Raw genomic sequence first — 20,238 nt, forward strand, 5'->3', positions numbered from 1 at the left:
CTGGAATCCGGGATCAGGCCGTGAGCAAAGCAGAGATGCTCAACCGCTGAGCCACCCAAGGTGTCCCTCTTGCAGGCACTTAAAATCCTTGTCACCGCCATTGCTATAATGTTATGTAGATATTTAATGATTTATTTATTAATGTTGAGTATGCTGTGTTCATTTTGTATGTTGGAGGGCAGACATTTTTTTTTTCTAGTCTCATACAAGTTAAGAAGGCTCTTACCTCAAAAGGGGACTGAGAGAATGATGTCCACTGGAGGATTATGACAATGTGGGAGTAGTTCCTAATGTAGGATCTTGGGGTAAAGGGGCCTCCTTAGAAATCCCAGGTATAGTGGTGGAGGCCTGTTCCAGGGAATTCAACTGAACTCCATCAATGGCAGTCACCTCACCTCTTGGCATATGATGGAATATGATTTGTTTTCCTTTATTCATTCAGCATGTTTGAACCAGAGTGTGGTAGGTTCACCTATGCATGTAGTCAGGAATGTACATGCAATGGGTAGGATTGAAAAGACAAGACAAAATAACACAACAGGAGCTATAAAAATATTTCTACTTTCTTCTCTTCCCTACCCTTAAATACATAGGTGTGCTCTGATTCTGTGGGCCCCTCTTATTTTCTTGGTTAAGCAGTCAGGGTAGACATAAAGGACATTAATCACTGTGTGCAAATGCACTTCGCCCGACTTTTCTGTGAGCTCTAATTGGAATCTGTGTATTTGTAGCCATACCACCTTTAATTTGGAGAACTGTTTAGGGACAGGTCAGGTGGTTGAGAGAGGAGTGGAATCTTACTAGTGTGAACCGGGCAGGTGCAGGTTGTGTAATCCAAAGAGAATTTTGTTGGACTTGGGTGGCTTTTAAAAGTGTTTGCAAAGATAAAGATTAAGGTAGACATCAAGATAGTGGTTATCTCTGAGGGGTGGGGGATGGGATTCTATCAGGGAGGGACACAAAAAGGGCTTCTAAGAAATAGGACTGATAATGGCCTGTTTCTTAATCTGGATGGTAGTACAGGGTTTCCACTCAATTATCATTCTTTAGAATGTTTATTTATGTTTAATATACCCTTCTTTTTTGTGTGGAAAGTTGCACGGTGAAAAAAAATTTTCCCAAAGATACTTTACAGCAATCTTAGAAACCTATTCTTGTTTCTTTTATATATTTTTTATTTGATTTAGGTGAGCATAGCTACACCGAAGCAGAAACCAAAAACTCCATTTTGCTTTGGTAAGTACTGAGCTGGAGGCTGGGTTTTCTGAACACTCCAGCAGCAACTTCCTCTTTGTGTGGAGACAGTCCTGTGATCACATGTGACTTGCGCCCTGCATGTATGAGTGGCTTCAGCCATGGCAATGCTCCTCTGTCTCAAGTGATAACTACTTTCCCTGGTCTTGCTGCAAAGATAGTTAATAACATAAGATGGAGGTACAGGGCCCAGTGACGGTTTTTCCTGACTCTGCAGGGCAGGGTACAGGTATCTACTAGCAGTTTCTGGGAATCCTTCTCTCAGACTCCAGCAGTGGTGTGTGCTCAGGAAAGATGGAGATTTGGGGGAGTTGGGAGAACAATACTCCCGTTGAGTGTCTCAGTGTTGCCACATGAGTGCCAGAGTTGGGAGTGACACAAGAAGTAGAGTCACTCGGTGGATGCTCCTATTTATGATATCATTGGGAGTTATTCGGGTCCTACTGTGTTCTCGATAATGTACTAAGTGCTACAGGCAGATGCTAACAAGTAGCTTCTCTTGTTTATCCAGGGTGGTTCTAAATGTAAGCTCCATGAATCAGGGATATCCCTTTGTTTTGTCACTGCTGTATTCTCAGCAGGTACAGTGGTTCCTGGCATATAGTGGATGTTCAGTAATATTTGTTGAATGAGTGAATGAACTAATGAATTTTGTGTCTATCCCGCCATGTTTGCCTCCTACAGTTCTGGCTTACTTATACTGGGAGAATAAAATGGTCACTTAAGCTGTCTTCTCTCCCAACTTTGGGGTTGGTTCAGGCTTCTTTGGTGCTCTCGCTATCCCATTTCTTTCAAATATCATTGCTGAGCTCAGAAATGAGTATCTCAGATTTTGTGGTCAGCCGATCTAAGCAAGATAAATAATGAACCCAGAAGTAAAATTATTGACCTCATGGAGTGCTCAGAGGAAAGAACAGGTTGAGAATGAGGTCAGGGTCACAGGTTTGATCTCAGGCAAGCTTTGTTCCATTTCCCGACCACAGACAAGACTCCTAAAACCAGGCCAGCTGTGCTAGTGGAAATGAGGAGTCCTAGGTCCAAAATTATGTACAGATCACCATGACTATATATAAATCAGTTAGTGCCTCTAAAAGGCAGTTCAGGCTTGCGTCTTGTTGATGGTGGGCCAGAAGCCTCATCACTGTACAACAGCACACGAAGGGGGTGGTTAAAACATGAACAACAACAGGTGTTGTTCTTGTGGCTAATGGAATACTTCATACTTTTAGAGAGAGAGAGAGAGAGAGAGAGAGAGAGAGCGCGCGCAACTGTAGCCTGCTGCTTCCCATGCAGCTGACCTGGCACCATGGCAGATACCTTCGTCTGCTTTGTGGATGCCTCCACCTTCCTCCTTTAAGCATCTAAGTTTTGTGGAGTCTTTCTGTCTTACGTGTGTTCTGACCTGGGCTTTTCTCTTTTCCTCCCCTGTGACTATTGCAGTCATCAATGCCCTCTCTCAGAGGTATTTTCTTCAAGCTAATGACCAGAAGGATCTGAAGGACTGGGTCGAAGCCCTGAACCAAGCCAGCAAAATCACCGTACGTATGATTCCTCCTTCTTTCTGGAGGGAGTCAGGGCCTACTTTCAACATGTGGCCTGTTTTGGGGCGGTGGGTATGGGGGTGGGGAAGCTCAGATGACAGCAGGGACTTTCCCAGGAGCCTGTGGAGATCCAGTTCCCCCCTACCTCTTCTTACACCTTGGCTGACTAACCACAAGTTGAACTGAGAGTTTGAGTTTGAATCAAGTTCAAGGGGAAGTTTATGGAGCGTCCTCTTTGTGCTTCCTGGGAGGGCTCCTGGGTAGTGGTGTTTTGGGTAATTCTGGCTTGCTGATTCAGAATGTGGTAGGATTGGAAAATGGATTGCTGACCATGAGAAGCAGAGTAAAGGGAAAAGCACATGAAGAGGGAAGTCAGAAGTTTTTACTGGCTTGGGAGCAGGGTGGTGGTGGGGTAGTGTTTTTCCTTTAAGAGGTTGCTTTGCGGGGGGGGGGGGGGGGTCATTGGTCCAGGCCAATCACAATCCTGTCCTGAGAAAGCCTTCCATTTGGAAGCATCACTGAACTAGTTCACTGTTCTATTAAAACTCTCATTTTTGTTGACTTGGCTGATGAACATCTTGCTTCTTCCTTAGAAATACAGAAAAGGGAGAAGAGTAGGAAAGGGGAGAGGGCAAACTTAATGTTTTGGGGAAAAAAACTACACCTTTCATCAACAATAGGCAAACTGGTGGCACGTAAACCATGGTTTGTATGCTGAGAAGATTGATATTCTTTGTTTACTTATTTTTATTATTTTATTATTTAAGTTTAATTTTAATTCCAGTTAGCATACAGTGTTATATTAGTTTCAACTGTACAATACAGTAATTCAACACTCATATACATCACACCGTGCTTATCCTGACAAGTACACTCCTTAATCCCCATCACCTGTTTCACCCATCCCCTGGCCTCCCCTCTGGCAACCATCACTTTGTTCTCTGTAGTCAAGAGTCTGTTTCTTGATTTGTCTCTCATTTTTTCCCCCTTTGCTTGTTTGTTTTGTTTCTTAAATGCCATATATGAGTGAAATCATATGGTATTTGTCTTTTCTCCGACTTATTTCCCTTAACATAATACTTTCTAGCTCCATCCATGTCATTGCAAATGGCAAGATTCCATTCTTCTTTTCCTAATTTTATTTTTAAAGATTTTTATTTATTTGAGAGAGAGAGAGCACAAGTGGGGGAAGGACAGAAGGAGAGGGAGAAGTAGACTCCCTGCTGAGCAGGCAGTATGACAGGCTCGATCCCAGAACCTGGAGATATGATCTGGGCAGACTTCTCACTGACCAAGCACCCAGGTGCCCCAAGATTTCATTCTTTTCTATTGCTGAGTAATATCACCATATATTTATATATGCGTGTACATGCCACTTCTTTATCCATTCATCAGGACACTTGTGCAGTTGCTGGATCGTAGGGTAGATCTATTTTTAACTATTTTTAACTTCTTGAGGACCTTGTTTTCCACAGTGGCTGGACCAGTTTGTATTCCCACTAACAGTGCAAGAGGGTTCCCCTTTTTCCACATCCTCACCAAAACCTGTTGATGCCTGTGTTGTTGATTTTAGCCATTCTAACAGGTGTGAGGTGATATCTCATTGTAGTTTTGATTTGCATTTCCCTGATGATAAGTGATGATGAGCATCTTTTCATGTGTCTGTTGGCCATATGGATGTCTTCTTTAGAGAAAAATCTGTTCGTGTCTTCTGCCCATTTTGTAATTGGAAGATTGATTTTCTGTATCAGTCAGAAATCTGTATCAGTCAGAAATTACGTTCTAGTTACTTCCTATAGTAACCATTGGGGCAGATGATGCTCCCAAATACCTCAGAGTTTCTGTGCATAGATTAATAGAAGAAATCTGTACACCTCCAGCACTTGCAATGCCAGATCCAAGTAGAGTACAGTTCAGTCATTGAGGTGGTCTGGCTTGTGAGCTTGTTATTTTGTTTGACAAACTTTGGTAAACCCATGAAAAGAAAGAGGATGGAGGGGTGGGAGAGGGATTGTAGCTAACTCATGTTCTTGTACACACAGCTCTAGAGAGCTGGGCTTAATACAGGTTTTCTTCATTCACAGTGGTGTCTTCACCCTTCTGTGTCTTACACAGTTTTGGAGTTTCTTTCAATGTCTTATACTTTATTCTCTTTCAGCCTTGTCTCCTGGCTTTCTTCTTCTGTTCCTGTCTGGTACACTGGGCTCGCCATCCTGCAAGGTGGCGGGGGCCTTTCTTTTGTGCCTCATAGGGTGGCTCTAGGCGGTGGCCTCTTTTCTGGCCTCATGGAGCAGAAGTTACAAGCCACAGGAGTGGGAAGGAGTATGGTGGTGCCCAGAGGCTGGGGAGTCCAGAGGCTTGCTGGGAGATCAAACCCTGCTGCAGGTCTCCATTGTGTCCAGGATCCCCCTTACTTTCCTTGGCTTGGTTCACACATTCTCTTCACTCTTGCTAAACGTCTCGTGGGATAGAAGGAAGAGGAGGGGCACTTTATCTCCTAATCTGTCTGTACTCTGTAAAGGTTTACTCCTTTCTCCATTGCCATATCATATTGTATCTTGTGTTCTTTCTCAGGGAGGCTGGGAAGAGGGAGGATGTGGGGCTGGGCACCACATCGGTGGCATGCATACTCATTTTAAGGCACATTACATACAAAGTGAAGTATCAGGCACTTGGGGGAATACAGAGATAAAAGAAGGAACAGGTCATGTATTGAGCCAAGCTTTCACATATACCATATTATTCACCCCTCTCATATCACTCTTGTAAGATAAGTAGTTTACCACCATTTTTTTAGATGAAAAAAATGGAAATCAGTCTTGCCCAAAGTCTAGAGGTGAGTAAATGGTAGAGCTGAGATTCAAACCCAGGACACAATGACTTTTAAGACCTAAAAGAATTTATGAAAATATTTAAAAAGAACAACAGTTGTAAATGTTAGATTATACACCACTTTTACATACATGGTTTTATTTTAATTTCATATAAGAGCCTTAGGTAGAGAGGGCAAGCATTATTATTCTCATTTACAAATGAGGCAGTGGGAATGCCTAGAGATTACAGTGACTTCCCCTAGGTCAAGGAGGCAGGACGGATCCACTTTTTTTGCCCACAGATCACTGTTCATTTTGTGCCAAGGCCACTAGGTCCTTGTCATTGAAGAAATGATTGACATATGGTATTTAAGGAATTGGATTCTCTCTTGAGTATTAGTATTCCTATTTTAGTTTTGGGAGATGACTATAGCAAATGGGAGGCTTCTATCCCTAGGGGAGAATCCTTCCTGTCCTTTTCCAGCTTCTGGTGGCTCTGGGCAGTCCTTGGTGTGTCCTGGCTTGTAGCTGCATTACTCCTATCTCTGCCTACATCACTGTATGGCCTGTGGGTCCCTTTGTTCTCTCTTCTTCTGATAAGGACATTAGTCATTGGACTTCGGGCCCACTCTAAACCAGTATGACTTGATCGTAATTTAACTATATCTGCCAAGACCCTATTTCTAAATAAGGTCCATTCTGAGTTTATGCATAGATAATTTTAGTGGGACATTATTTCCCAAAACAGTTGAAAATTGAGCAGTAAAAGTAAAGTACAGTCTCCCTACCCCCTTTGATTATTCCTCATTGCAGTCTAGCCATGCCTGATGGGAAGTAAGATGAGTCCCTATAATTTTCTTTCTTTCTTTTCTTTTTTTCTTAAGTAATCTCTACACCCAACATGGGGCTCGAACTTACAACCCTGAGATGAAGAGTCACATGCTCCACCAATGGAGCCAGCCAGGTGCCTTGTGTCTCTGTAATTTTCATTTCGTATTGCAAAGGAGAGTCATAAGGCTCTCCCTCATCAGAGGATACTCCACAGATGGATGGAAGAGGCACACTTTGAATTTAGGCCTCTAGGGATATGGACAAACCAAAAGAATGACCTTGTTTCCAAGTTCTGGGGCAGAGTTGTTGTTGAGTTTGTCCTCCATAGGCTGATTCAGTCTCAGGAAACTTTGGAAAGATTCTGGGCAGACAGTCAAGAGTAGCCCACAATATAAGGGCTGACAAGATTCTGAGAGGCAACACAATAGCTAAGCTAATATAAATCCTTTTCTGGCCACTGGAACTCTAAAAGGCTACTTTACTCCTTCTTTGGTAGAATTCCTTTAGGTCATTTGGTGGGAAGTTTCTGTTGTTTCACGGTGATGATATCACTAAACATCCCAACAATAATCAGCATCCTTAAAGGAATCCTCTCACACAATAGCAAAGTTCAGGGAAGGAAAGGGTGGCATAGGTAGGTAGTAGGACATTGAGCAATGGAGAATCAGGCAGTCCTAGGGGAAACTTACTTCATTTTAATGAGCTTTCATTTATCTCATCTATAAAATGGAGATGATAATGCCTACTTCATAAGATTGCTTGAGATAGAAATCATGCAGCAGAGTTTGGCACACTGCCTGGCATTGAATGGGGCCCGCAGAAGTGGGAACTGCTGTTCAGACAGGAGGGAAGGAGAAGGTGGATTTCTGGCTCCATCTGGAGAGCTGGTGGGCGGAGGTCACCCTTGTCTATGTAAATGGAATATACAGGCCAGGAAGAAGAAGAGTTTTCTTCTTCTTTCTGGGGCTCCAGTGTCATCATGGTGCTCTTACTTCTTTGTACAGACATTGAATGGAGCGGTCCTCGGTCTCATCCTTGGCAAAGTTCTCCCAAGGCCCTGAGCCATGAGCTCTTGAAACGTCTAGATTCTTGGGTCCTTTTGATTCCTGAGGCTGTAGAAGCAGTGAAGATGTTAGTGTTACTCATGGAGTCTACAGATCCACACAGGTGCTGAGCTCTTGTGAAGAACAGGCTCCATAATGCTGTGGACATTGCCCCAGTGGGCAGTTTGGGTCTAGTCTCTGTCCAGTTTATTAACCATGGCTTTGCGTGATTGACTTGACTGGCCTTGGCTTCTTCTGTTTTCTTGCAAAATGAAAGATTTCATGGGAATTGCCAGTAAAGTCAGTAAGGAGAAAGGAAAGTGACACAAATGAGGATAAACAGCATCTGACTCGTGGTCTCGGTATTGGGGAGCAGAGGAGGGACAGTGGCAAACCAAAGAATGTTCTCCATCTCAAAAGAGAATCGCCACTTGGCTGGAAGTCTGGATTTTTAGATGAAATATCCCAAATTTTAAATGAGGGTTGAAAAACACACTGCATAGGACCAACAAACCACAGTTTGGCCAGAATCTGTCTTCAGGCCACCAGTTTGCAGTCTGTGGGCTATGGTGTCAAGGAGCCATAAAAATTCTTTGATTATGTGATTGCCTGTGGTGCCCCAATTCTGCCACAGAGAGGAATAGACATAACTTTTCATAAAGGGCTGTTTGTAAATGTTAGTGCCATTTGTGAAATGTTAATTAAAATATTTGGTAGGGGCACCTGGGTGGCTCAGTTGGTTAAGTGTCTGCCTTCGTCTTAGGTCATGACCCCTGGGGTCCTGGGATTGAGGTCAAGTCTGAGCTCCTTGCTCAGTAGGGAGTCTGCTTCTCCCTTGTTGTCTTTCTCCATGGCATGTGCTTCTGCTCACTCTCTCAAATAAATAAGATCTTTAAAAATAAATAAATAAAATATTTTGTAATGCTTTTGACCCTTGAACAACATGGGTTTGAACTGCTTGGGTCTACTTATATGCAGATTTTTAACAGGAATGAAAATGCATTTTCTATTCCTTATGATTTTCTTAATAACATTTCTTTTCTCTAGCTTATTTTATTTTCAGAATACAGTGTATATAATATGAAGAACGAACATGTATTAATAATACATATAATCCATAGAACACAAAATATGTGTTAGTTGACGATTTAGGTAATCAGTAAGACTTCTGGTCAACAATAGGATGTTAGTAGTTAAATTTAGGGGGAGTTGAAGGTTATACATGGAGTTTTGACTGTGTAGGTGTCAATGTCCTTATCCCCTGCATTGTTCAATGTACTTTTATATTTTTGTATTTCTGAAGTTTTTTAAATATATATACTTGGTCATTTAATAAGTATAATGACTCTATGAAACGAATATTATTACCCTTTTCATTTTCTACATGGGACAGTTTTGGGCAAGAGAGAGGTTCAACGATTTGCTGAAAGTTGCTGAGTGAGTTAGTGACAGTCAGGAGTTGGTTTCCCCAGGCCCTTGGGCTCTGAAACTCAGGCTCCCTTAATTCTGTACCGTATCCCACATGTATATTACCTGTTCCTCGGCCTCCCGTGCTTTCTCCTCCTTACATCCTTTTTTCCTGTTCATCTCCAGGCTGCTGTGCCAGCATCTCCTCCTTGGGAGACCTCTGCTAACCACTGCATTTCAGAGTAGTTCCCCTGCTGCTCTCGATCTCAGCGCCTGTTTATTTTCTTTACAGTACTCATTGTGATTTGTAATTATTCTGATGCTTATTTGGCTCTGCATTTATTGGTCAGTCTCTGCTATTAGAATGTCTGTGCTGAGAGGGCAGGACATGCCTGTTTGCTGTTTTATCTTGGGTCTGCAATCAGGGTAGGGCTGGCTCATAGCAGGTGCTCAGTACTTGTGCATGTGTGTGTGTGTGTGTGTGTGTGTGTGTGTGTGTGTGTATGTATAGAGAGGTCTGCTGGCAGAGTTCCTCCTATTCAGGTTTGGGTTGATGAAGGGGCTGGGAAAGAGAGGAGGTCTTACTGTAATTTGGTACAGTAGGTTTTCTTGCCCCTTCCCCAATGTTCTTTTGTCTCCTTTTCCTAAGCTGTCTTTCTTCCCAGGTACCCAAAGTTGGGAGCCTGCCCCTGACTACCGAAGTTATAAAAAGCCTAGCAGCTCCTCCAGCCCTAGAGAAGAAGCCACAGGTGGCCTACAAGACAGAGATCATCGGAGGGGTGGTGGTACACACGCCCATCAACCAGGTGCTGGGGCCTGGGACTGCCAGGGGCTGGGGGTGGGGTGGGTATGGGAGCATCTATGCCAGTGATATGCATAGAAGAGGGTAGCACAGAGGATAGATAGTTGACGGTGGGGGAGTCAGTGCAGATGGAGTAGTGAAGAAAATCCAGGACAGGGGTGGGCATGAATAAGGGCAGTGCAGAAATCAGGGCCACTGCATTTTGGGGCTGTGTGGACAGTATGTCCTACACCCTGCATGGGAGACCAGCACTTGTAAGTCACATGGGAAATGGGGCTGGGGCAGGCAGATGAGCCTGGAAAGAAGCCCACTGTCCCTCCTTCCATTAGGGTGTTTGTCCTCTCACCTGGTTTGTATTCTCTGTCCTTTCCTTTCTCCTGGGTCTGCCCCATGTTCCCGAGCCTTGATCTGTGAGATCACCAGTATGGTGCCTGACAGAAACAAAGTGAATGTTTGCTTTCTTGTTTATTTCTTTGTTAACTGCCACCCTGGGTAAAGAGGCAAGAGAGGATTCGCCGGGAGGGCTGCGTGAAGCACACGTTTGCTACCTGAGGAACAAGGGGAGGTGCTAATCCTGTTGCTGTTTCCTTGTAGAATGGTGGGGATGGGCAGGAAGGGAGTGAGCCTGGGTCCCATGCCATCCTTCGAAGGTCTCAGAGTTACATCCCCACGACGGGCAGCCGTGTTCCTTCCGGCCCCCCCCTCATTAAGAGTGGCTACTGTGTGAAGCAAGGGAATGTGGTGAGTGTCGGTGCTGGGGCTCAAGTGGGTCTTGGTGAGGCCTGGGAGCAGTGGGTGTGGGCAGGGCACAGGGGAGAGCTGGTTGGACAGAGGAGCTGCCTTCCTTGGCACTAACTACCTCCCAACCCGGTGGGAGGTTTGCAACTTAACATTCACCCCTGCATGTTGGAGGCATTGCCCCTGATAGAAGTCTTTGTAGGCTCCCGCCACCCCCCCGCCACTGCCAGCCCTACCTCAGCCCCAAGTCTGAGTGTGGGAGCCCAGCTTCCTTCTGGCCAGGTACCCAGAAGCATAGAACTAGAATACCTCTGGAATGCTGGGGCCTCTTCTTAATGTCCTGTTCTTTTTATTTCAGCGGAAGAGCTGGAAGCGTCGCTTCTTTGCACTTGATGACTTTACTATCTGCTACTTCAAGTGTGAGCAGGTTTGTAGTCGTTCTGGAGCCCTTCTGATAGGTCATGGAAGCAAGAGGCATGTGGATAACACCCACACGTGCATGCCTGACTACAGATGTAGACACATGCACAGGCTTAAGAGGTGCCTCTGTCTTCTGTCTATCCACCTGTGTGTGTATCCTTACACTGATAGAACAGTATGGCCTTAATTTCCTCCCTCCCTCTAAACAGCAAGCTGCTGTGTAGTCAGGGCCACAGAGCATCTTAGAATTTTTTCCTCTCTTGATAGTTATTTTGAGACCTTGCCTGTTTGCACCTGGTTTTAGCCAACCATCTCTGACCAGAGAGGTACATTGGTCAACTGGTCTGGGCTGTGGCATTACGTGGATAGCCTCACTTATCTATCTTTACTTATTTTTTTCTGCCAGGACCGAGAACCACTGCGCACTATATTTCTCAAGGATGTTCTCAAGACTCATGAGTGTCTGGTCAAATCTGGGTAATCATCTGTGCTTATTCTTTTCTGATCAGAAACCCTATTTGCCTGCTTAAATCTTTATTTACTATCCCTCTGAGGCTCTATTCAGGAATCTTTCTCCATGCACAGGACAGGGGTGGATATCTTACCACATCCAAATTGATGCAGCTAAGGGATCATACAGTGCAAGCCTATCTTTTCCCACTACCTTACTCTGGCTCCCGAGGTGGACCGAGCCTATAAAATAATTTTCTGGTGGAGAGAAAGAATATAGGAACAAAGAAGAAAGTGGTGTTGGGATGCTTCTCAAGTGTTAGAGTTAGATGCTTATTGCTTAGGAGGTGGAGGGCTCAGAGCGGGGACTGTGCCCTTAAGGTCAGTCTTATCAGCACTTCTGGTTAGATCACTGATTATGCCATTACCTCTTCCCTGAACTTCTTATGCCTTCTCCTCCTTTTGACAAAGGCCCCGACATCCCCTTAACTCAAGGGTAGTTCATAGCACCTCTCTGTGCCTCCCTTTGGACATTACTGCTTCTCACTAGGAAATGGTTTACCTCCCAATGCAATGGTGCATGGGATGAGTCTGGGATCTGGGGCACCTAGGGAAGGGCTCTCCCATAATCCAGTACAGATACAGATGCCCTTAGGGTTAAACTTGAGAAACCCAAGGGCATCTGGGCATCTAGAAATCCTCCTTTTGCCCCTTAATCTGCAGTCGTTAGAGACTGTGTCTCCATCCCATGGGCTGTGCAGTGCAGAGCCAGCATTATCAGGGACTGATGGTCCCTATTGGCTGCAGGCAGACTGTTCTCGCATGAAGGCATGGGACAAGTCTCGCATGCTGATGAATGCCACATGACCCAAGGAAACAGGGACTGAACTGAGGCTGTCCTGACTCTTGCAGATGACAGTTGCAGAGTAGACATTAGGGAAGTTCCCAGTCATGATTTGTAATCCATGCAACATAGATGGAAGTTCCAGAAACGTGGTTTCAGGGGTTGATGGTGAGCAGAGGAAAGATTGGACATGACTCATTGCCAGAGACAGTTCCTGACTCCCCTGACTCCAGAGGGCCTGTGCAGACAGGTAGGTGTACGACCACCTGGGCATGCCAGGCAGGTTAGGGAGCACAGGTGACATTCAGCCCCAGGAGTGCTCTGCACCTCTCCTGAGTCCCTTACTGCCAGAGTCAGGCTGACTTCTTAGTGAAGGAATTAAGGGAGCTGAAGATGATCAAGGGAGGAAGTCCCCATGGCTCTGTAGGTTCTAGGCCTTTGAGACTGTGCAGCTTCCCTATACCCAGTCAGTAAGCTTTAGGACATCTGTGGACTCAACAAATATTTGTTAATTTAAGTTTAATTGAACTGAACTGAATTGAATTGAAAGGCAACATGTAGGCTGAGAAGTAGATGTGACAAGGCTGGGGATTTCCTCCTTGCTTTGCTTTTACCTCTTCAGTAGTTGATGACATGAGTGAACTGTGGGTGTGTGTGAGTAATTTAAAAAACCAACACATTTTAGCCAGAGAGAAGAGCCATCTCTACTCGGAAAGTAGTAACGGTCAGTGAAATATGTTTCAAGTGGCCACTATGTGATATGCATTGTAGCAGACGCTTTATATATGTTATGCACTGATCTTGGGGGTGGCCAGCCTGATAAGGGAGGTCTTCTCATCCCTACTTTACAGTTGGGGTACACAGGCTCACAAAGACTTGAAAATATTCCTAAGATACCTTTTTTTTCCAAGTGGAGTCTAAATGACCCCAGGTCTTTCTGACCTCCATCCTGCTGTCTCCCTTCTTGCGTGGGTCTTTAGTCTCATACTCCTCCATTGCCCAGTGCCCTGTCACGCTGGCCCCATGCTGGCCATGTCCTAATTCATGAAACCAACTAATTCATGAAACCAACTCTGCCTGTGATCAATCCTTTTTTGGAATTATTCTCACTCTTGGTGGACAACACCAGTCTAACATCTAATTGTATAGTTTTGCTTTATTTTTGGTTCTTTCATTGGGAAAGCATTAGACCTGGATACACACAGCGGGCACTTAACACTGCAAATAATTTTGGCAGATTTGAGGTGTGTCTGTGAGTGCTAGCTCCTTCTCACCTTCTTCCCTGCAGAAGTCAGGATTCTTCTTCCCAAACTCATCCCCGATTTGAAGCATCTTAAAGTTGTCTATTCTCTCCTTCTGTTTCTCCTTAGCTCCCTGTCTCACCTCAGTGCAGGGTGGCACAGAGAGGGAATTTCTTTTTCTTTTCTTTTCTTTTTTTTTTTTTAAGTTTTAAAGATTTTATTTATTTGAGAGAGAGAGCATGCAAAAGCATGAATGGAGGAGGAGGGGCAAAGGGAGAGGGAGAAACAGACTCCCTGGTGAGCAGGGGGCCCAATGTAGGGCTCAATCCCAGGACCCTGAGATCATGACCTGAACCAAAGGCAGATGCTTAACACTGAGCCACCCAGGCACCCCCCTAGAGCAGGAATTTAATGAAACTGATGGTATAGGGAGGAAGACTTTGGAAATGGGAGTTGGTTCTCTTAGGAGAGGCAAGTGGTGGTGGAATGATTAAAAGCATAGACTCTGGAGTCAGACCTGGGTTCAAATCCTTGCTCTGCTGTTTACTAACTTTGGCACCATGGATAAGTCACCTAACCTCTCTGAGCCTGGGTTTCCTCGTCCACAAGGTGGGGAGAATCTTAAGTTCTTTATTGGATTATGGTGAAGATTGATTGGAATAGCACACACAGAAGCACTCAAAGAACAGATTGGTGGTTGCTGGGAGTGGGTAAAGGGGATCAAAAGGTATAAACTTCCATTTATAAAATAAATAAGACCTAGGGATGTAATGTACAGTATGGTAACTATAATTAATAATGCTATATTGCATATTTGAAAGTTGCCAAGAGAGTAGACCTTGAAAGTTCTCATCACAAGAAAAAAAGAACTTGTAACTATGTGGTGACAGATGTCAACTAGCCCTCTTGTGGTGTCAATTTACAATATATACAAATACTGGATTATTATGTTGCATACCTAGAGCTAATAAAATGTTATATGACAAATCTTTCTATATGTATTTATGTATTTATATATAAATACTATTTTACATGGCAATAAATATGTAAAATAATTGATGGATTATTTTTACATATTTATAAAACCAATAAAATGTTCATCTGCTTGACCCTGAAAAAGCCACTTAAAGCAGTGCTTTGCACAAAGCAGTGCTTTGCACAAAGAACATCTTAGCCACTAAAACCACCCCCACCGGGGCACCTGGTGTCTTAGTAGATTAGGCATCTGAGTCTTGGTTTCAACTGGGATCATGATCTCAGGGTTGTGAGATGGAGCCCGGTTTGGAGCCTTGCATCAGGCTCTGAGTGCAGCAAACAGTCTGCCTGACATTCTCTTCCTCTCTCTCTGCTCCTCCCTCACTGTCTATCTGTCTGTCTCTCTCAAATAAATGTCTTTAAAAATAATTTAAAAATACTCCCCCCAAACACACAACTGTAGGTGTTATGGGATGTGGTAGATATTAGGCAGGAAGTTTTAGAGGGAAGAAAAGGAGCTTTATCTTGTTAGGGTTAGGTAGGGTGTATGTGTGGGGTTTCCATGCAGATGGCGAAGCCTCCTGAAAGCCTGTAGGAAGTGAAGCTAGAGGAGACTCCCTCATGTTTTCTTGAGGCAGAGACTGGAGGAGGAATGACCTGGGAGCCCCCTTCCATGGTAGAGGACACTGGAGCCTTGACTTAGGATGAATCAGGTCCTAAACGTGTGTGTGCAGGCATGCCTGGTAACTTTCTTTCTCTTTGTCTAGTGATCTCTTAATGAGGGACAACCTGTTTGAAATCATCACAAGCTCCAGGACCTTCTACATACAGGTAAAAAGGTCACTCTGAGAAGAGTCTGGTGTTCTGTCTCTGTGAATGGTGTGGTAATGGGTCTCACCCTTACCTCTGCTTTCTCTTTTATTTTGTTTGAAGTTTCTAGGTGGTAAATTTAGCCCCTGGTAGTCAGTCTGAGTCCCATTTTATTCTAAACAGGATGTTTGCCAGAAGCTTTCCAACCATAAAATAATAAGAGCAGGTTGAGCCTCTGAACTGGGGAATGTGAGTTTGTACCAGCTGCTCTCAGCTGCTGGGCGCCAACTAAGCAGAGAAAAGGAGAACTAGCCAGTGGTTTCACTTCTCCTTTGGAGGGTATTTATAAGCCCCGCCTGTGTAGACATCACTGTGTGTGGAAGGACAAAAGCACAGAGGGCCCTGTGCAGGCACCAGGTGCAAAGCCCAGCTGCACAGAGAAAGTCATTGTTTGGGCTCTGACAGTTCAGCTACCAGAAGCTTCTCCCTCCACCCACAGCTTTGGAGTCCTCCCAGCTCTTTCTCAAATCATAGGGGGGAGAAAGGCAGATACCCGAGCAGGGCCCAGGCTTTCAGTGCCAAGTCCATATCCGAGCTGGCCTAGCAGTGCACAGAGCATGCCTTGATCCACACAGCATTGTGATGATGCCGCATCTCTGGCATACAGACTGCCATGCGATGCGATGCTTTAGATGTGGGACTCCTCAGCCAAGGCTTTTCAGGGTTTCCAGTGCTCTTTCTTTGTTCCAAGTGTCAGTCCCCCTGAGTACTGTCCTATCCACAGAGCTATCCCTCCCTGGTTTCTTGGGCAGCAGCTCCATAGTCTTGAGCTGTCTGAGCTGGTCCTCCTACCCCGAGCTGAGCTGACATGTTAGCAGTCTTTACCTGTGGGCTCCATTCATTCACTGAAGCATGTGTCTTTAGGGAAGAGATAGCATGAGGGAACTGTGGATCACATTACTGGGGTTGTTAGAGCTGGTTCCATTGTAATTCAAGGACAAAGTTGAAACAGTAGGTTCAAAAGAGTTTCCAGTTCTTGCGTTTAACAGGGATCTCTAGAGTATCCTTAGAATGCCAGGCATCTTGCCTCATACTGGGGACACAGTGTTAAATTGAACAGATCTGAATCAGAGGGAGAGAGAGAGAGTCAAGTAAACAGGCAATTAAAACTGTGATGGGCTTGAGAAGGGAGTGTTGGGTAGATGAACACAGGGGAGTTTTTAGGGCAGTGAAACTATTCTATATGGTTACTGTAGTTGTAGATGCATGAAATAGAACGTTATAGCACAGGGAAGAGTAAAGAGTAAAAAACTTTATGTGATTTTTTAAATTCACATAAAGGAGGTCAGGTAATTCCAGCATGGTATGCAGACTGTGATGGAAGAACCTAAATGCATTACAAGGATGGAACAGCCTCACTGAAGGCATGGGGCAATAAAAACCAAAAAAAAAAAAAAAAAAAAAAAAAACACCCCAAACTCCCAAAACCAAAAATAACAGTGTGGTAAGTGCTACCAGTATAGTGAGTAGCAGTTGTCCTGGGAACTCATGAAAAGGGCACCTTCCCCTGTTTCAGGGAGTCAGGGATGGTTTCCTGAAGGAAGACACATTTAACCTGAGTCAGTTGGGGGAAAAGTGGCCCATGCAGAGGGAACAACACGTGAAACAGCCTGGAGATAAAAGGAGCACAGAGCAGATGGCAGGCTGGAAAGCCCATCCAGAGGGCCTATGCCTTATAGCCCTTGTTAAAGAGCTGACATTTTATCCTGAAGGTTAGGGTCCCTTGAGGTTGAACCAGGGGAGTGGCCCAGTCAGATTTGCCTTCTAAAAATACTACCTGGGCAAATGATCAAGCTTTGTTTTCCTCATGCGTAAAGTGGAGATGATATCTCTCAAGCTGACTGCATTACTGGTACGCTGGCTGTGAGTTTCCAGGCCCAGCACAGTATACACAGGATGAAGCAGGGTAAGACAGGAGGGAGGGAGGGAGAGCAGTTTGGGGGCCACTATAGTAATTCAGGTCAGGGATGGAGGAAGCTTGAACTAGGATGGATGGCGAAAAGTGGACAATTGAAAAGCTATTGAAGAGTATTTCTTGGGACTTGGTTGTGGATTAGATGTGGGTTGAGGGGATTTAGGGGAGGCAAAGATGCTGCTGGGTATTTGGCCTGGGCCTCAGGGTGCCTGGTAGCAGCAATCACTCAGACCAGAGAATAGGAAGAAGAACCAGTGAGCATAAAGACCACCTTGGTGTTGGGGCTTCTGGGTTGATAGTGTCTATGGGACATTCGAGTTGACATGAAGGTCCTCAGAGAGACAGTGCCTGACACACGGGCGGTACTAAATATTTGTCATGTAAACAGTTATGCTGGGTAAGAGCTTTGGACTAGAGAGAGTGATTTGGGAAACATGAACCCCAACAAAAATGATACTCAAAACACTTTTGCACAAAACGTGTGCACATTGACTAGAAGATTCTCATCACATCTGTCCTCCTTTGCCTCTTGCTTCCACATTTCTGGGATAAAAGAACAGTAGCATCTCCCTGAAATAGACAAATGAGCGAACAGACAAGTCCGTTGATGGCACCTAACTCAAAGAGAATGGAAAATCGAGAAGGATGTAGAGTAAAAATCATTGAGAATACGTATTAATTTATTTTCAGATAGCAACTAAAAACTCATTTGTTTTAGCACAAGCATAATATTTATGAAAAACAGGTCTATTTCTAAAATAAAGCAACAAAAGTAGCATTGGGTTTTTTTGTTTTGTTTTTGTAAATCTCTTTAATGGCTTGCTTAATAGAGGGTAGCAGGATTCTCATATCTGTTTCTGCATTCTATCTGTGGCCATATGTTGTTTTGGTTGAAGAATATGAAGAAAATCTGGCCTCATACAGATATGTATTTGGAAAAAAGGAATATTTTAATACCTTTTTCAGATAATTGTGGATATTTTTCTTTGATTCTATATCAAAACTTGACAACGGTAGTTTCTTAATGTTTAGGTGCAGTGTGGAATTGGAAGCCAACATAACTTTCATACTCTTACATTAAAATCCACTGGTCAATTTTACCCTTTAAATGGATCTTTTTTTACCAATGCATGATTTTGTAATTGCGTGCAATGGTCATTAAGAAAATAGTGGTCCCACTGAGGTATGCAGATCTTTCAAATGTTGACATATTTTATTCTATAATATCAAAAAATCACATTTGTTAATATCACCACAAGGATCATCATCAACAGAGTCTTAAGTACAGAAAGCTGTCTGGCTTATGGAGGAGGGTGCAAACTTTTAGAATTCTAATTTTGTTTGAAAGCTCAAAATTTGTCATTTGCCCCCCCCCCCAAAAAAAAAAAACTTTCATGATTTTGCTTGACTAAATGGACTCCTTTCATCCATTTTTGAGAAAGGTCCACCATATCCCTAAGCCTGAGTAAGTTTGACAGTTTGTCAGTCACTTGTTCCAAGTAAAAATTGTGTTTTATGCAAAAGGTAAAAGCATATAATGATTTATTCCTACTGTTTGGTGCCAGCAGCTTTTGCCACCATGCCTAAGTGGCATTCGGACCTACTTCCTAGTATGTTCAGTGAACTGCCTGAAAGCCACGTGTGCTCGTTATCCAGTGAAGCTAGAGCAGAGAGCAGGGCAGCTGTAGGCAGAGCACACAGACTCCTGGACAAGGCACAGAGGCCTGGGCAACAGAACAAGGCAGGCTTCCAACTGTTGAGGTGTTGGTCATTGATCTGTCACATGTGCCTTCTGTGTCACATGTAATTTGCAGCCTAGGATGCTACTGTTTATTGGATACTCAGATGGGACAGGCACAGTGCTAAGTAGTTTACAGGCAGAGTATAACTTAATTTCTTAGCAATCTCTGAGGCCATCTCCATTTTACAGATGAGCAAACAGAGTGTCTGAAGTCAAATTATTTGTTCGAGATCATAAACCTGAAGAATTGTGGAACTTATTAGGAGACACGTAGTCAGGTGCTAGAGCAGGACCTACTCACTTGTGTTGTTTAAAAACAACCTGGATGGGATGCCTGGGTGGCTCAGTGGTTGAGTGCCTGCCTTCGGCTCAGGGTATGATACTGGAGTCCTGGGATCGAGTACCACATTGGGCTCCTTGCATGGTGCCTGCTTCTCAACCTCTGCCTGTGTCTCTGCCTCTCTTTGTGTGTCTTTCATGAATAAATACATAAAATGCTAAAAAAAAAAAATAAAAGCAACCTGGTATAGAGCCCAAGATGTAGAGGGTGTGGCCACAGACAACTGGGAGAGACCAGCTTGTGGGGACCGGCTGTGATGGCAGGTGGATCATGGTGACCAAGATCCAGGATCTGGGAGTAGTGGGGTATCTAATCTTGGGGTGTCAGCAAGCTTATCAGCAGGTAGACTGTTGTCAGTCTTGGACAAGGATCAAAATGAGATTTCAATCCTTGGAATACAAGGCATGCAGTGTTCACCATTTCCCCATTTCTCAGTCATAGAAGGTCAAGGGTATTAGGTTGGAGGATTTAGTTATTCCAGATGAGAAATGTTGTAGTGCAGGCTGGTTTGAGTAACTTGGCATAAGCCCAGCTGTCAGAATTAGGAAGCTGTGTCAGGTTAAGAGTGGTAATATGAGGGCTCAAATGTCAATTTCAATTGCAGAGTGTTGGGCTAGAACTCTTTGGATACTTACTGTTTTAATTTAGACTACAGGGTGAATGACATCATTTAGAACTGTGTAGTACCCAGCCTCGACAATCAAATGTGGCTGGGCTGTGTCTAAAGATAGGACTGATTCCTGGGGAGAGGACAGGGATTTTTAGCTGTTGGGAAGGGGGGCAGTGCTGAGGTTGGGAATGGAATGGAGATGGAGAATCCTACAAATGTTGGATAGCTGGAGTGGAAACCACCACGGTAGGTCCTGGAGGCTTGTTACTGATGACCCCTGGAATTCATTGCTTCAGACTGTTGCATCCGTCATGGTACTGGGTTCATAGTAGGTGCTGGGTAAAAAAAGCTCCTTGGACTACAGTAAACCTCAGGCTTCATATGCTTTGTTCCTCTCACCTCA

General features: G+C 44.2%; 1 protein-coding gene across 2 annotated transcripts in view; it reads left to right on the forward strand.

Moving 5' to 3' along the window:
• The window catches only part of PLEKHA2 (pleckstrin homology domain containing A2), a 60,512-nt gene that overhangs the window by 32,043 nt on the left and 8,231 nt on the right, over positions 1-20,238 (forward strand). For both annotated transcript variants that reach the window (XM_055335239.1, XM_055335240.1), the window contains 7 exons: positions 1,188-1,236; positions 2,695-2,792; positions 9,555-9,695; positions 10,286-10,432; positions 10,788-10,856; positions 11,256-11,326; positions 15,127-15,190. In XM_055335239.1, the coding sequence (XP_055191214.1) occupies positions 1,188-1,236; positions 2,695-2,792; positions 9,555-9,695; positions 10,286-10,432; positions 10,788-10,856; positions 11,256-11,326; positions 15,127-15,190 (639 nt within the window). The remainder of the gene's footprint in view (positions 1-1,187; positions 1,237-2,694; positions 2,793-9,554; positions 9,696-10,285; positions 10,433-10,787; positions 10,857-11,255; positions 11,327-15,126; positions 15,191-20,238) is intronic.

This window comes from Nyctereutes procyonoides, unplaced genomic scaffold (genome assembly GCF_905146905.1).
Source record: "Nyctereutes procyonoides isolate TBG_1078 unplaced genomic scaffold, NYPRO_anot_genome, whole genome shotgun sequence".
Lineage (NCBI taxonomy): Eukaryota > Metazoa > Chordata > Mammalia > Carnivora > Canidae > Nyctereutes > Nyctereutes procyonoides.